The 14,993-nt window shown below is 57.1% G+C and overlaps 6 protein-coding genes across 6 annotated transcripts; 2 read left to right on the forward strand and 4 right to left on the reverse strand.

Annotated features, from left to right (window-relative positions):
* Positions 1-280: 280 nt before the first annotated feature.
* TRAVEDRAFT_116804 (phenylalanyl-tRNA synthetase) lies at positions 281-2,675 on the reverse strand (the record flags this gene model as incomplete). Its single annotated transcript, XM_008037506.1, has 10 exons — positions 281-525; positions 608-989; positions 1,044-1,449; positions 1,503-1,744; positions 1,798-2,064; positions 2,126-2,261; positions 2,314-2,342; positions 2,395-2,448; positions 2,505-2,560; positions 2,618-2,675. 10 exons carry the CDS (start codon positions 2,673-2,675, stop codon positions 281-283), a joined length of 1,875 nt encoding a protein of 624 aa, XP_008035697.1.
* Positions 2,676-2,907: 232 nt separating this feature from the next.
* On the reverse strand, positions 2,908-5,515 carry TRAVEDRAFT_163534 (uncharacterized protein). Its single transcript, XM_008037507.1, has 10 exons — positions 5,193-5,515; positions 4,578-5,142; positions 4,431-4,523; positions 4,148-4,381; positions 3,802-4,098; positions 3,459-3,751; positions 3,367-3,406; positions 3,144-3,313; positions 3,022-3,082; positions 2,908-2,968 (listed from the first exon to the last, which is right to left on the reverse strand). Exons 1-10 carry the CDS (start codon positions 5,444-5,446, stop codon positions 2,954-2,956), a joined length of 2,022 nt encoding a protein of 673 aa, XP_008035698.1. The 5' UTR covers positions 5,447-5,515; the 3' UTR covers positions 2,908-2,953.
* Positions 5,516-5,673: 158 nt separating this feature from the next.
* On the forward strand, positions 5,674-8,088 carry TRAVEDRAFT_163537 (ClpX ATPase regulatory subunit; the record flags this gene model as incomplete). Its single annotated transcript, XM_008037508.1, has 16 exons — positions 5,674-5,859; positions 5,909-5,973; positions 6,041-6,138; positions 6,201-6,300; positions 6,369-6,385; positions 6,436-6,515; positions 6,575-6,581; positions 6,636-6,673; positions 6,728-6,762; positions 6,819-7,030; positions 7,079-7,182; positions 7,246-7,369; positions 7,433-7,448; positions 7,500-7,731; positions 7,791-7,825; positions 7,923-8,088. 16 exons carry the CDS (start codon positions 5,674-5,676, stop codon positions 8,086-8,088), a joined length of 1,515 nt encoding a protein of 504 aa, XP_008035699.1.
* A 305-nt stretch (positions 8,089-8,393) lies between these two features.
* On the reverse strand, positions 8,394-9,312 carry TRAVEDRAFT_115259 (ran/spi1 binding protein; the record flags this gene model as incomplete). The annotated part of the gene is made up of 5 exons (XM_008037509.1): positions 8,394-8,596; positions 8,651-8,779; positions 8,835-8,986; positions 9,058-9,155; positions 9,280-9,312. The coding sequence occupies 5 exons, from the start codon at positions 9,310-9,312 to the stop codon at positions 8,394-8,396; spliced, it is 615 nt and encodes a 204-aa protein (XP_008035700.1).
* Positions 9,313-9,540: 228 nt separating this feature from the next.
* On the forward strand, positions 9,541-10,540 carry TRAVEDRAFT_27352 (supernatant protein factor C-terminal domain-containing protein). Its single transcript, XM_008036653.1, has 6 exons — positions 9,541-9,736; positions 9,790-9,843; positions 9,906-10,045; positions 10,095-10,132; positions 10,197-10,399; positions 10,449-10,540. The coding sequence occupies exons 1-6, from the start codon at positions 9,626-9,628 to the stop codon at positions 10,476-10,478; spliced, it is 576 nt and encodes a 191-aa protein (XP_008034844.1). The 5' UTR covers positions 9,541-9,625; the 3' UTR covers positions 10,479-10,540.
* Positions 10,541-10,705: 165 nt separating this feature from the next.
* On the reverse strand, positions 10,706-14,353 carry TRAVEDRAFT_163542 (kinesin-domain-containing protein; the record flags this gene model as incomplete). The annotated part of the gene is made up of 3 exons (XM_008037510.1): positions 10,706-13,811; positions 13,875-14,242; positions 14,323-14,353. 3 exons carry the CDS (start codon positions 14,351-14,353, stop codon positions 11,037-11,039), a joined length of 3,174 nt encoding a protein of 1,057 aa, XP_008035701.1. The 3' UTR covers positions 10,706-11,036.
* Positions 14,354-14,993: the final 640 nt, after the last annotated feature.

Here is a 14,993-nt window from a genome sequence, read left to right on the forward strand (position 1 = left end):
TGTCTGGCTTGGATACCTCTCTCTCCATCTCCATCTACCCCGGCGTGCTGCATCCTATCTCTGTGTGAATGTGTTTTTGCGAGAAGCTGCTCGGGCGACGTTCGTTCCCTGTAATATACATCTCCGTGTACTAGATGACTCCGCTATATTTCTGAGCAGCTCACGGGTGCGCGCGCGACGGAGGTGGAGATTGAGCGAACGTTTCATTCGACGAGGTACATATATGACAACTTCTACACTTCATTCGTCCTGCCTCCCCGGTACGGCCGCACGGACTGCGTTACGCGAACACCGTCTGCAGCTCCTTCTTGAACGGCTCGAGGTTGAACTCAACCGCCGAGCACGGGTACGTGATCTCGAACTTCTCGAGCACGGACGGGTGCAAGATGCCAAGCACCCCCACCTCGAGGTCGTCCGAGTCGTTGAACGCGGCCTTGAGCGTGCGCTTGAACGTGGCCAGCCCGCTCGCGCTCTTCGGCGGGCGGTAGTAGATCGTCGCCGCGCGCCCGGGGAAGAACGTCGGGTCTGCGCGCACACACGTCGATCAGCATCCACACGGCAAACAGAAACAGACGCAGCCCAATCTGAAGGTGGGGGTGTTACGTACCGTCGCGCTCCTTGATGTAGTAGCCAGTCGGGGCCGCGGCGTCGTCGCCCGCGATGCGCGGGACCTCGAGCATGAGCATGATGCGGTCGAGCATGCCGTGCACGACCTCGAACCCGGCGGTCTTGTTGCACCACACGGCCGCGGCGTGGCGCACGTTGCGTGCCTGGCGTTCAAGCGTGGGGTCTTTGAGCACGACGTCCGCGCTCTCGAACACGCGAATCGGGAGTGGACGCGAGCGGTTCTCGCGGATCGTCTTCAGGAGGCCCTGCAGGAGGGACGTGCGCACGACCTGGAACTCGAGCGTCTTCGGGTTCCCGATGCGCACGGCCGTCTTCCCGTCGTCTTTGCGGTTCAGCCACTCGAAGTTCTCTTCGTGTGAGCACTGTGTGGAGATGCGTTAGGTGGGGTGGAAGGGAACACTCTGTGAGGAACGTACCAGGATGAGCGGGAGCGCCTCGGTCCAGCCTGCTAGGCCCCACTCAAGACGGACGATGTCGCTGAGTTTGCTGATCGCCAGCGGCTGCGCGACTGTGCTCGTTGTAGGGAACGCGTCGGGCAGCTTGTTGAAGCCATATGCGATCGCGGCGTCCTCCATAAGATCGCACTCGTGAAGGATATCCGGCCGTGTGGGCGGAATTTGGACAGTAACCTCGTCGGACTCGTTCGGGGAAACCGTCGCCGTCAGTGTCATGCGCTCGAGGAGCTTGGCTACTGCAGGCGCATCCAGTTGGAGACCTGTACATGAGTTCACGTAGGATGCGTGCGCCGTGGCAGACCGGTACTTCAGATCGGGGGTGAGCTGAGTGGTTCCGTCGGGGCGAGTGACCTTGACTGGCTCGATCCTAGTGTACAGTAATCAGCGTGGAATATTGCTGTGGAATTGTTCATGACGTACGTGAAGGGCTCCGCGCAGTACTCGGAGAACATGGTCGCGATGATGTTCGTGACGATGTGCAGCTTCGTCTCGTCCGTTGCGGTAACGTCAATGAAGATATTCCGCGTGTTAAGCGTGATCTTGCTGTGTTCGGAGTTGATGATGGGGGGCATGGACAATACGACATCGTTCTTGTCGTAGATGATGGGGTACACGGGAGAGTCCCGGATGATGTGCAGATAACGCGAGAGGTGCTTTTCTGACTGCGAGAAGGTCGATACCCGTTAAGCAGACCAGGAGTTCATTTATTGCGTACCTCGTAGACGGTCATAAGCTCTTCCGCCGTGTACTCCTGCGACTTCCCTAGAGGCGCGAACTTGATGTCCTTGGGAGGTAGTGCCCGATACCTGAAAGGTCCCTGGATGGTATCAAGATCATGTGTGCCGATGGCGACGAACTGTCGCCGCCTGCAGAGGTTCTGGTGCAGCTTGTCCTGGAGGTCGATGAACGAGTCGTATGACAGCTGTGTGAACTTGACGTTGCGGAGCACGGCGCATGCGAAGTACGGGCGGATTTTCGCAGTCTATAGCGTGCGTGCGAAGGGTCAGCCGTCGTCGCAGCAGCCCCCCATGAGCCATACGGACCTCCGGCTCTATAGTGGCAGTGAGCAGGTCGGCTTCGCCACCAGGAGGGAAGGCGAGCTTGTATTGAGGCGGCTTGTCGAGCTCAAGGAATACTCGCAGCGCACGGGCGATGCCTTCGATGCAGAGGAGGTCATATCTACATATGCATCTTCAGCAGGTGCACAGGGCATGCTCAGCTGAGGACTGACCGATTCGCAGGAATCTCAATTTTGAGTTGCTATGATCATAAACATTAGCATAGGGATCCACAAGAGGGAAGTGGCACGCACTGGACGCTCAGCCGGGAGCCCCTTCTTCTTCAATGCCTCTACTTCTTCGGTGGTCTGGGAGCATTGTGCTGAGATACGCAATCAAGTTTGCGTGACTAGAATGAACGTACGTCCTCGTCCAGCTCGAGGCCAAACTCGAAGAGTAGGCGATCGAACTCATCCGCGGCTACAGTCCAAAATCAGCAGAAGGTATGAGACTCGGAGTACTCTCGCTTGCACATACAGTAGGCGCGCCCTAGTCTCTGCCATAGCTCCTCCTTATCGCACGCGACGGTCGGCATAGTTTTGTAGCTACACCAGTGAGCAAGCTAAGATGTAGCACAGACAAGCAGTAGAAAGAGGAGGGTATGAGAGAGCAAGATCTGAGGCTGGAGTGAGAGGATCTCGTTTCCCGCGAATCGCGATCGAGTCAAGGTCGGCGTCTATCTTGGCTTTCGCTTCATAGTCGATCGCGAGGCTCATGTCTGCAATTGCAATATGTACAGTATTCCACAACACAACGACGACATTTGGGCAGAATATAATACATAGCAGGTCCAAAAAAATACGACCAGCAGTCTTACTTGCGGTAGAACTAAAGCCTGGAGTCAGTAAGATATACGCGTAGCAATTGGCTATGGTACTCACATTCCGACGGAAGTTGAACCAAAGCGAGAGACATCCCCGGTCGAAACTGCTCCGGAACCCTCTGCATGCCAGTTGAGCATATTGCGAATCTCTGGAGTGTCCATGTCACAAAAGGGACGTACCGTTTGTGAGAGAACTCCCATTCGCGGTTGACGATCCGGAACGCGATATCTTCGTATGGAGGGCCAGCGCTGAAGTACAAAAGGACTGTCTCGTCGTTGCCGGGCTCCTTGATGATCTTGTATGTCGGCGCCTTCGACTTGTCGATGAGGTCGGGATAGAAGATATTGAACTATAGAGGGAGGTCAGTACATATTCTACAGGGTGTCATGGCGGTTTAATCACCTTGTAGCCTTGCACAACCTTGGGAGGAGGGTTGTCCGTACTGCGACAGGGTGAGCATGTCGACTGAATGGCAGCGTATAGATGATACGTACTCGTAATGTGTTTGGTTGTACTTGTTCCACTCGTAACCGGTGTGGACACGGTTGAAGTACCTGGGCTTCCGCGGACGATGCTTGTCCTCCCAGTTGTATGCGGTCGTGCGATTGATCGCCTCTTCCACATTGAAGAGCTCCTCCTCTTCATCCAGCTCCCGTTCGGCCTCAGCGCGGTACAGGGCCTCCGCGAGGTCTGCGTTGCTCGGGGCTTCGACAACCTGTTCTTCGGCGGGTGCCTCGACCGGCTTGGCGATAAACCGAGATCCTGCAACATTGCGGCGTTGTTGCATCTACGATAGAGTATAAGCACCTCATCGTACAAGAGCCCATATCTGCATACCAAATAACGGAGGTCCTCGATTGTCGTGAGAATGTCCATCTCTCGTTCGTCGTGCTTCAAATCACGGATGTCTACCAATTGCGGGCTCATTGAGCGGTCGTAGGGTTCGACGTCCTCCGCAACTTCCTTCTCCACGCCTTCTGCGGGAATCACATTTCGGGCGTCACCCCTCTGAGCGGATCTCGCGACGCCAGCCAATAGCTCTTCCTGAGCCTGAAGTGCTTCGTCCCGCTGCCGCTTCCGGAGCTGTTCAAGACGGTTGCGGACGACGACCTCGTGGAAAGTCCGAAGCTTGGCCTGACGAGATGTTGAGCATACCGTAAATATCATGGACTTTTGATCCTACCTTTGCTTTCCACACGAGCAATTTCTGTAGGAGATTCTCCCAATAGTCTGTGTCTATGGGTTCCCCGCTGAGGAGCTTGGCTTGTATCTGCTTTTGCAGCTGCACTAGGTGATCGTATGACTTGCCCTGCAGCAGAGCAGAGATATCGGACTCGACTGCGGCTGCGGCCGCGGCGCCCATTCTACGTGAAGCTTTCACGCGCTCTAGCGCATCCTTTGTAACTACCATCATGTTCTGTGGGGCAAGTTAGTGATGATATTGAACCAGCGGCAGGGGACCATACCGTCCAAAACTCGAGACTCGACTCTGACTTCTCGAGGCGAAGATACTTCTCAATATCGTCGTGTAGCTCCTCTACTTGCTCGGGAGTAAGGCTCTACAAGCGAGTTAGAATCGACACTGCAGTAACATAGAAGTTAGATTCACATACGTCGACAATGGTATACGGCTCGTCGAGGTCAATCTCCAGACCTTCCTTGGTCAATTCATCATCATCGCCCTCCTCCTCGGTGGTGGGATTGACGTAGCGCAGATTCAACGCGAGGAAGTCGATGGCCTTCGCCCTCTTCTCCTTGATACGAATCATGGCCCTGTTGCGCTCTTGGTCCAGCTGGAAGTCTTCCTCCTTCCCGAGCCATTCAGACATCTGAGCAGACTCTTGCAGCCTATGCATCCTGATCTCCTCCTCCTCGCGTATCCTTTGTTCTGCCTCTCGTTCAGCGCGCCTCTTGTTCAGCCGCTCCAGCTCCTCTTTAGCTTCCTGTCGGCGTAGAGCATCCCTCCGCTGCGACTCCTCAAGGGACAGCCCCTGTTTCTTCTCTTTCTCGTTCTTCTTGTGCCAGCGGAACTGCTGGTCAAGGTTGACGTCGTGGAAGGGGTTGTCAGTCGCGCTGTACACGCTCAACTCCGCGACTCGCCGGGCCTCCTCTTCCTCCTTAGCTCGCTTCTTCTCAGCCTTTCGAGCCTTCCGGTCTTCGGATTTGTCACGTTTGCGCCTACACAACATCAATGCGTGCACAAAGTGACGCTTGTTGGCAAGACTTACTTCTTCTTATCCCGCTCCGAGCTGCCACTTCTATCTCTGTGCCGCCGGTGAGACTTGCGGTCCCTATCTTTGCTCACGCTACGCTGCCTACTACGAGGGGGGCGGTCGCGTTCTCCGTCCTTTCCGTCAGACCTGCGCGACTCCTTCCGTCCTTCGCGGTCTCGGGATCGCGCGCGAGGAGACCTGTCGCGGTAACGGTCACGATCACGGTCCCTGCGGTCTGGAGTCACAGAGCGAGAGCGGTCTCTACCCATTTCGTAGTCCCTATTTGCGGTGGAATGTATAGCGAGAGCAGGCGGAGGAATTTGAGCACTATAGCGTCGGCGGCGGTGGTGGTAAAGGTCAAGCTCGGAGCGTCAATGGGCGCCAAACGCACAGCAAGCTGTCGGGCCCACCGGTCCGCATTGACCGTACGTACAAGACCAGGAGGTGCCGGTCGGGATGTGTGGGCAGCCGTCCTGCTTGCTCTCGTACCGCTGCCATGCTGAACGGCCGTTCGACAGCACTGAGCTGCTGCTGTCGCGTTGCTGCACCCTTGAAGCTCTCTCGCTCTCGGGTCTTCGCGCGATCCGTACGTACGCAACCCCGCCGGTACACGCAGCAAGACGATCTGTCCGGCGACTCCCTGTATGGTCCTAGCCCGATGGCACTAGCGACACCTCGTCAGGTAGAGAGAGTCAATCAGCATTATCGTGTTGCTTGCTTACGTCCCGAAGCTGGTGAAATATCTTAATGACTACGTGATAGGTCAGGAGAACGCCAAGAAGGTGCTCTCGGTGGCGTACGTAGACCTTCCTCGATGCTTTCGCGTGCGGCAGAGCCTTAAGCTTATGTTGCACTCCGTAAAGTGTGTACAACCACTACACGCGGGTGCAAGCAAACATCAGGGCCATGTACTACGACGAACCACCACATCTGAGCAGGTCGTCCTTTTTATCAACAAATGGTCGTATATTCTATGCTTCCAGTGAAGCTCAAGAACCCTCAGCTCATATGCTGTGGATACAGTCAGCACCTTGGGGGCGCAAGCCGACACGTACTCCGCGGAATCACCACTCGTGCCCCGGACACCTTTGCCTGTCTTCGAGAAGAGCAACGTACTGGTGATGTGTGTCCTTCTGTACTTTCCTGAGCAATCAGTACAGATTCTTGAGCTCAATTGTTCCGGATTCGCAGCGGTCCCACAGGTTCAGGTAGGACGTCTGGCTGTTGAAGCTAAGTAAGCCTAGCTCACGCCGTCTAGGGAAAACCTTGCTGGCAAAGACTCTCGCGAAGGTTTTGGACGTGCCTTTCTCAGTCAGTGACGCCACCACGTTCACACAGGTAAGTGGCAGAAGTTTCTTGAACGTACCTAGTTGCCAGACGCGCTTCCGAATATTTAGGCCGGATGTGCGTATTTCTCCACGGCTGCAAAGTCAAACGATCATTCCTGACGCACACCAGATGTCGGAGACGATGTAGATATGTGCGTCCAAAGGCTAGTAAGTACCTACAGTGTTTGAGGCCTTAGACAAAGTCCACATGAGACTGCACAGCTGCAAGCAGCCAACTGGGATCCGTACAAAGCGAAGTGAGGACGTCAGATGTAACCATCAGCTGTCCACTGATCACGGAATTCCACCACAGCATGGGTATCATCTACATCGATGAAGTAGACAAAGCTGCTCGCAAGTCCACGGGCCCAGAATCGACGCGCGACGTCGGCGGGGAGGGCGTCCAGCAAGCTCTGCTTCGCATCATGGAGGGTACGGTCGTTAACGTCCCTGCCAAGGGCCCCTCCATGCAGTCCCCGACGGGGGGCGCGCGAGGCGCACGGCAAGGTATGCCGTCTCCCGTTCGTGAGTGCATGTTCGACACACACTGCATAGTTACTGATCTCGAGCTAGAGTGGCCAGAATCGTATGCGGTAGACACCTCCAATATTCTCTTCATTCTGAGCGGTGCATTCGTGGGCCTGGAGGATATCATCAAGAAACGGATGGCTAAAGGGGTATGGCAATAATCTCTCTACGCGAGTGCAATCTCGATACTGACCAGCACTTGCTCTCCCTAGTCAATTGGCTTCACCGCTAATCTGGCAACAACACCTCCGCCCAAATCCGCCGCATCTGACATGCCATTCTTCACTCCGAATGTCAACGCGCCAACAACCCTCCTCGAGCATGTGCAGCCGGGTGGTACGTGTTCTCTCCCAATTCAATTTACCACTATGAGATGACCACATTCGTTTCTCGTTTCAGATCTTGTCAAGTTTGGGTCAGTCGACGTAATACTTCTAACTGTGATCCAATGCTTAATATCAAACAGCTTCATTCCCGAGTTCATCTCGCGGATGCCGTCTATAACGACACTCACTCCGCTCTCGCCGGCGGACCTGCGTCGGGTGCTGACTGAGGTCAAGGGCTCTCTCCTCTCGCAGTACACCGCGTTGTTCGGTTACTCGGGGATAGAGCTCCGATTCACCAACGCCGCGCTCGACCAGATCTGCAAGAAAGCTGCAACCAGGGGAGGCGGCGCCCGAGGACTGCGAGGAATCATGGTAGGCTGCGGTCTCTCTGATCAATGGGCTTGTAGGTGGGGCCTCATCACGTTTCGCAGGAATCACTGTTGTTGGATCCGATGTACGAAGCACCGTGAGTAGCTCCAATTGTCGTTTTACTTTCTGCGTGCTGACTTGGGTGTCTGTTCAGTGGATCGGTAGGTGTTCGTAACAATGATATGCGAATGAAGGCACTCATTCATTTCGATGCAGTGGATCAAGCACATCCTCATTCGAGAGGCTACTGTACTGGGTGAAGCGCCGCCAGATTACTGGGGTGCAGACCAGGGGGAGGCTGAGGAATCTTGGAAAGCATGGAACGAAGAGGAGGCGATCTACACAGGGCATCTACGCTGACGCTGGCGGCCAGCCAATGACACTTCGCAAGGAACTTTGTTGACTGTTGTAAAACACGCTGTTGTATCAAATATGCGGTGGACGGGCGAGTGGGTGGATGCAAGAGCGCACTGTAATTGGCACATCATACGAAAGGGGCGAAAATGCGGATATACACCATATTGGCTACACACCGACAAACCAACCTCTACAGAACGCAAGTGCTACACAGACAAGCCGTCCGCCGGGCGCAGAGTCGACGGCGGACGGGCGTATGCCACAGATGAATGTCGATATCAATGGGAAATATGGTAACAGTGGTATGTTTAGTCTTCCTTCTTCTCGTCCTCGGCCTTGGGCTCTTCCTTTGTCTCCTCCTTGGGCTCCTCGTCCTTCTTCTCTTCGGCGGACTCCTCCTTCGTCTCCGCGGCGGGGGCCTCGTCGTTCGTTTCTGGGGCGGCAGCACCACCAAGAAGCTCCGTGTTAAGCTTCTGGCCTTTCTCGAACGCTTCCTTGAACTGCGCAGCATCTGTACAAGATGGTCAGGTAAATTACACCGCATGCTAATGGCGGAAATACTTACTCTCAGCATTTGCGAACCGGATTGCGAGGGTCTCCGCGGTCGGGGGGTTCTCAGAGTAGTCAGCCGCGACCTTCCACACCCAGCTGCGGTCTGAGCCGATGTTGGGCTGCAGGCGCATGTCCGGGGTGACTATGAAGTCCGTTAAGTTCACTGCCATCACAGGAAGAATGTGTGATGTGCTCACTGGAGTGGTTGGCGCAGACCTTGTAGGTCTTATCGCGTCTCATCACGAGGCGGACCTTCTTGGTCGACTTGTGCTGGAGGAGACGGACGTCGCCCGTGCCTCTTTCCTTCCACTCCGAGGACTCGCTCGAGAACCTGAAGAGCTTCGCGCGCCTGTAGGATCACACCGCACATGAGCACCTGGCGCGGCATGGGCACGAGGAACGCAAGCGATCGGAGCGCACATTTTGAAGAGGACCTCCTCATCTTCCTCGTGGGTCTTCGTCTCGACCTGCTCCGTGAGCTTGATCACGGGCTCGAAATGAGGGTCGTGCTCCTCATCCTGTAGATCGCGTCCGCGGTCGTCAGCACAAGCGTGTCCCTCGCCCGTAAGGGGTGGCGCGATCTCTGTGCATCGATTGCACCGACGCGGTCGCCTGACCACTATAGAGAGACGGGGGACTCACCCTCGGGGCGAGCGCATCGGTCGGTTCGGACATGGCGTCGTGGGTATTGTTCGTTAGCGAGAGCGGTACAGTTGGGGTGTAGGAGAGAGGAGAGAGCTGAAAAAGTGCGGTAGAGAAAGAGCTCGACTCGCGCCGACGCCCTTCTCCAGATCGCGAGAAGGACCCCGAGATGGCAATCAAAGGTGGCCCGGGTCCCGCAGCTAGCACGCACGTGACTTTACAGCTGTGCTGGGTGCACTGTGCAGGCGTCGCTGGCCGCTGCTACTCACACTCTCCTGGGACTGTACTTCGACTGAGCGAGCACTCGACGACCATGCCACGACCATATACCCCTGCGCTTTTGAATATGTGGCTCGCACTCTTGCTCGTCGTGCCCTTGCTGGTTTCTGGGCATATGATTGAGGTACCAGCCTCGAAGAAAGAATGCTTCTTCGAGGACCTGCATATCAACGACAAAGTGCGCCCAGCGACCCCTGCGTGGCTCTTCAGCGTGCTCACAATGCCGCACAGATGACGGTGACGTACCAAGTAGGAGGCGGGGGCCACCTCGACATCGACTTCTGGGTGCGTACCTCCCCATACCCTCTCGCACGCGCCACAGCGGTACGAACCCCCTGCTTTCGCAGCTCGCAGACCCGGACAACATTGCGCTCGGAAAGCACATAAAGCAGTCGACTGGCACCGTGTCCATAACGGCGAAGAAGGATGGACGGCACGAGTACTGTTTCTCGAACATGATGTCCACAGTTGTGGACAAGATGGTCAGGTACGTGTCACTTTCGCAGGCGAGGCGCGCGCCGCCTAATGTCTCACAGCTTCAACGTGCACGGCGTCATCTACGTCGACGACGAAGGTGCGTCTGGTTGTTCATCTATCCTCACAAACAGGTTAGCTAAGTGTCCATCCATTGCCCGTAGACATTGTCTCGCCCATCGAGCGCGAAATCCGTCAATTGTCACATGGGTTGACTTCCGTGAAGGATGAACAAGAATACATCGTCGTCCGCGAGCGGACCCATCGAAACACAGCGGAGTCAACAAACGACCGTGTCAAGTGGTGGTCTATCCTCCAAGCGATAGTCCTTTTCTCCGTTGTGGCATGGCAGGTCTACTACCTGAAGGTAAGTCGTGTCCAGCTATGCACGGGTTCGCTGCTGACCCTCCTTGCAGTCTTTCTTCGAGGTCAAGCGGGCCTTCTAGTGTACGGGGATATATGGTCGTCTTGCATAATTTATCTCGCTCTTTCTGACCCTTGCTGTGCTTCTGCGGCCCCGCGTGGTGTGCGTTCTCGGTGCGCCTCACCGAGCCTCGGCATTCGAACTTCGCGACTCCCTCACCAGCTGCAAGTCGAAGAGTCCATAAATCAGGGCAGTAGTGATGTGCATACGGTATGAGAACAACAATAGAACGACGATATTCGGCAGGGGTATCATGCAGTTTTACAACACTCAAAATCGGACGACAGAACACAGGGTGCGGACGCGCGGACAGAGCGGGAAGCGAGAGTGAGAAAGTGAGAGTGAATCGCGGGAGGAGGCATGCATGGGTGTGCGTAGGTGCAGTAGAACAGAGCAAAACAAGAAAACGAAGACGAGTCTGTCGTGTCGCGTCGTGATAAATCGAGTACACATTTCAAAACTAGTAAGTAGCAGCCTCGGCAAGGACCCCGCCTCCAAGACCCGCCCTCTACACGCGTACGCCCGCAGGGCCCAAACGTCCAAAGTAGTCATAGCATAACGAGTCACCAATCCTCAACGCTCACCGCCACGTCGGCCTCGAGCCACCACCCGCGCGGAAGCTCAGCTCCAAGCTCGTGTTTGGGTCGATACTAGTGTTCGCTTTGCTCCGCGACGATGCGCTGCTCAGAGACTGCAGCCGTGCTGATGACACCGCCAGCAACGACATGCGCTTCGTCCGCTTAGCGGGCGACATCGCGACGCGCCGCGCACCTCCTGTACTCTTGCCCGTCGCGGACGACCCACCGCCCAGCGACGCACGGCCCTGCGGCGAGAGCTGTGGGATCATGCTCGAACGCCGCCGCGGCCGGTCACTGCGCATGGGCCCGATGTTCGACCGCCGCCGCCCCGCTTTGCTTGAGCCAACGGCCTTAGGCGTGAGCGGCACACGTTTCGCGGGGCTGTTATGGTGGCGTTCGCGCGCCTTGCCCAGTGCCGTCTCCGAGGAGCTGGCCGAGTCGCTCGAGGGGGAGGACACGCGGTTCATGTTGCGGTCGCCCATAGGGATGCGCCGTGGTGAACCCATCGATGCCGCGCGTTCTTCGTCGTCCTCGGCGAGACTGCCCAGTGCCGAAGACCCGTGTGATCGTGACTTGAGGAACCCGGGGTCGAGTCGGCTTGCCCTTGGTCGCCGAGGACCATTTCCGCGGAGCATGCCCGACGACGATGAGCCCGCTGACGATATCGAGGGCGCAGAGAACAGGCTGAAGTCCGTGCTGGTGTCTGTCTTCTCGTCCTCCCACTCGCTTTCTGAACCGGCCAAGGAGAGGTTGCGGTGAGATGACGATGCTCCTGCCTCGAAGTTCGAGGGTCCAGGGGCAGAGAACGAGCTAGAGCTAGGGTCCGCGGGGGTGACAGATATGACTACGGGCGCGGGAGCGGGGGCGGGCACAGATCCCTGGCCGCCATCGTCGATCTCACCCTGACCAGCGTAGTCGCGCCATTGGACACCCTTCTTCTTTCCCTTGTCCTTGTCGGAGACCCGTCGGTACGGTGCCGAGGACGGGGCGAGACTTGAACGCAAGGATTTCCGCGGGCTCTTATGTGACCGGCGAGGGGAGCCCATGGACGAGCCGTAAGACGATGTCCGCCTCGAGACCTTCGGGATCGTTTGTTGTGACATGGTAGGGTTGGAGACGACGCGGCCGACGCCGAGTGCCGCGTACCCGCTGAAGCTCCCGAGGGCAGACATGCTCGCCTGCGGACTTGTGGTGACAGCATATGCAGCAATCGAGTGACCAAGAAGTGCCTTGAACGCCGCGTCGTTCCCGTCAGCCACGCTCTTCAGCGACAAGTTCAGGCTCTTTGCAGTGTTCTCCAGCCCATCCCGGCCGTCCTCCGTGGCCGCACCGAGCGCCTTGCTCGCCTCGTTGAGCATGACCGTGCACCGCCCAACGAGACCGACGAGGCTGACGACGGCCTGTGCCTGTACAGTGACGGCCTCCCGGAGCGCGTCCTGCCTGGCCTCGGACTTGATGCGCTCCATCTCCGCCTTCCGCCAACGAGCATCGAGCTTGACGTTCTCCACGGAGACCTCGTCCAAGCGGTCGGACGAACGGCGTTCTTGCAGAGCACGTAGGGAGGCTTCGAAGAGCGCGCCCGAGTTGTTCGCCCGCTGCATGCGCACGTTGAGAGCGCTCTCCGACTTGAGCACCTGCTCTTCCGGACCAGCGAGAGCCTGGAGCAGCGCCCGCTCCGTTTCGAGGTCAGGCGAGAGCGTAGCCGAGGAAGAGGAAGCCTGCGCGTCGAGCTCCGCCAAACGTGCACGGATGACCTTGAGCTTCGCTTCCGCAACGGTGATCTTGCCTGCGCAGTTCGCGCCGTCGACGATACTCGGTTGCATCTGCTCGGCCTTGAGCTGGAGGTCTTTCTTCGTCTTCTCGATCTCCAGGAGGGCCTCCCGCCTCTTCCGCTTCTCTGTCTCCTGCTCCGTGTTGCGCTTGCCGGCCAGCTTCTCCTTGAGCTCCGCGACCTCGAGGTTGAGCCGGTTGATAGCCTCCACGTATTGCCCGACATGCCGATCGACATTCAGGACGTTGCGCGTCAAAACCTTTGTCTTGATCTTCGTGGCGCGCTCCGCGTAGATGAGGGTGTTGTGGGTGTCGTCGAAATGGGCACTCGTAGGCGCGACGCAGACGATCATGACCGTCTTGCAGTTGCCACCAAGAGAGAATTTGAGCAAACGCGTGAGCTTGCTGTTGCGGTAGGGAATATGCCGGATCGCGCCGCCGCTCTCGCAGAGCGCGTTGATGCAGTTTCCGAGCGCAAGAAGGGACTTGTTGATGTTAGCACCCTCAACCATGCGCTGACCCATGTTGGTCGTAGCTGCCGCGCGTTCGCTGCCCGCAAGATCGATGATGGAGAGTGTTGCCATAGTTCGCAGTTCTGTCATAGCCGCTGTTCGTGGGGATTGGGTGATATGTACCTGCAGGACGGCGTGCGACCGGGAACTGGTCTCGTTCGCGTGTGTTGGACTCTGCGTCCGACGCGAATTGCCGAGGAGCACAATCTCCTTGACCTCGGCAGCTGTGGCTGGCCTGAGCTCGGTCAGGCCAACGACCTTGACATTCTTGTCTTCACGAATCTGCAGCCCACCCCGTGGTAGCGGGGTACCCGGCTCTGAGAGGAGGTCGCGGATCTCCTCGTTGTAGATTTCCAAGAATGTAACGGCGACGTCTATGTTGTATTCGTCTTTGCGGTCCTCGATCTCCTGGAAGAGGTCCGCCATTGTGAGGTAGATGATACCGGGATCGGCGTCCGTCCCGCTAATGGTGTGTGTTTTGCCGCATCCGGTGGCCTATACGCGCGTCCAGGGCACCGTCAGCACATCACACGACGTACCGGCAAACGTTCTGCTCACACCGTAGGCAAAGATAGTCGTGTTGAACCCGTCCAACAGGGTGCTCAAGAGTGGCCGCGCCGTTCCTTGGTACACATCTTGCTGCGATGCATCGTTCCGGAATACGCGGTCGAAGATGAACCGCCTGTCCTTGTAGCGCTTCGTCCCCGGGGGCAGGAAGCCACGTTCAACAAATGCACGCGTCTGGTCCTTCTCTTGCGGGTCGAACGTCAGGACGCGGTCGTCGACGATCTCTACGATATCGCGGAGTGTGGAGGTGTTGGCGACGCGCCCGGGGGTGGAGAGGGCGCCATCGCTGCGAATGAAGGTGTCGTGGACTACCTGGGGTAGCCGAGCAGCCTCTGATGATGTCGGAGGGCGCACGCGGACTGTGGAACATACAGTCAGTTGGTGCTCAATGGCGCTCCTTGCAATTGGGAAGGAGCAGAACAAAGGGCAGACCACACACCTGCGACGGTGATGGAGCCCGCAGCGGCCATGATTGTGGACGGAAGGGGAGGGCGCGGGAGTTAGTGTAGGTGGCCCAGGGTGGCAGCGCGGGGGTGGCCGAGGATGAGGAGGTGGATGTGGATGGTCTGTTCAACTTCGCGACCGCGCCCCGCCAGTCGAACCAAACCAACTCGCCGCGTGCCACACAGGCGCCGTCGCGTCGCCCTCTTCACCACGTGACCGCTCCATTGCAGGGCGTCTACCCCTTCTGCTCGGAGAACCCGGAAGAGCATGAGGCGCAGATGGAGTACACTCTTGCCTGGACTGTGGACAGATAAATGCTACGATATTGTTTTAAGGTACATGAAGGGCCGTCTTGGTTTGTTCACAACGTGAACTTACGGGAAATAGGGTACGTGATCACAGACAGTAGGGTGCACACCGTCACGGACGAGCCTTCAACTTGATGATACTTTCAACGCAGTAAACTATTAGCTTAACAACTGTGTAGTTCATACCACCACATATCCTGCATGGTAGCCTGTCAGCTCGCCCATCGTTTCCATAGGGATCAATGCAAGACTTACAGAAAGGGGAAATCCGGAGCTCGATCTGCAACACCCCACTATCCAGGAGCCTCGTCGGCAGCGTACTCCGTGCGGTATCCATTACTCTCGTACACTCGTCAGC

The sequence above is a fragment of the Trametes versicolor genome, assembly GCF_000271585.1.
Source record: "Trametes versicolor FP-101664 SS1 unplaced genomic scaffold TRAVEscaffold_3, whole genome shotgun sequence".
NCBI lineage: Eukaryota > Fungi > Basidiomycota > Agaricomycetes > Polyporales > Polyporaceae > Trametes > Trametes versicolor.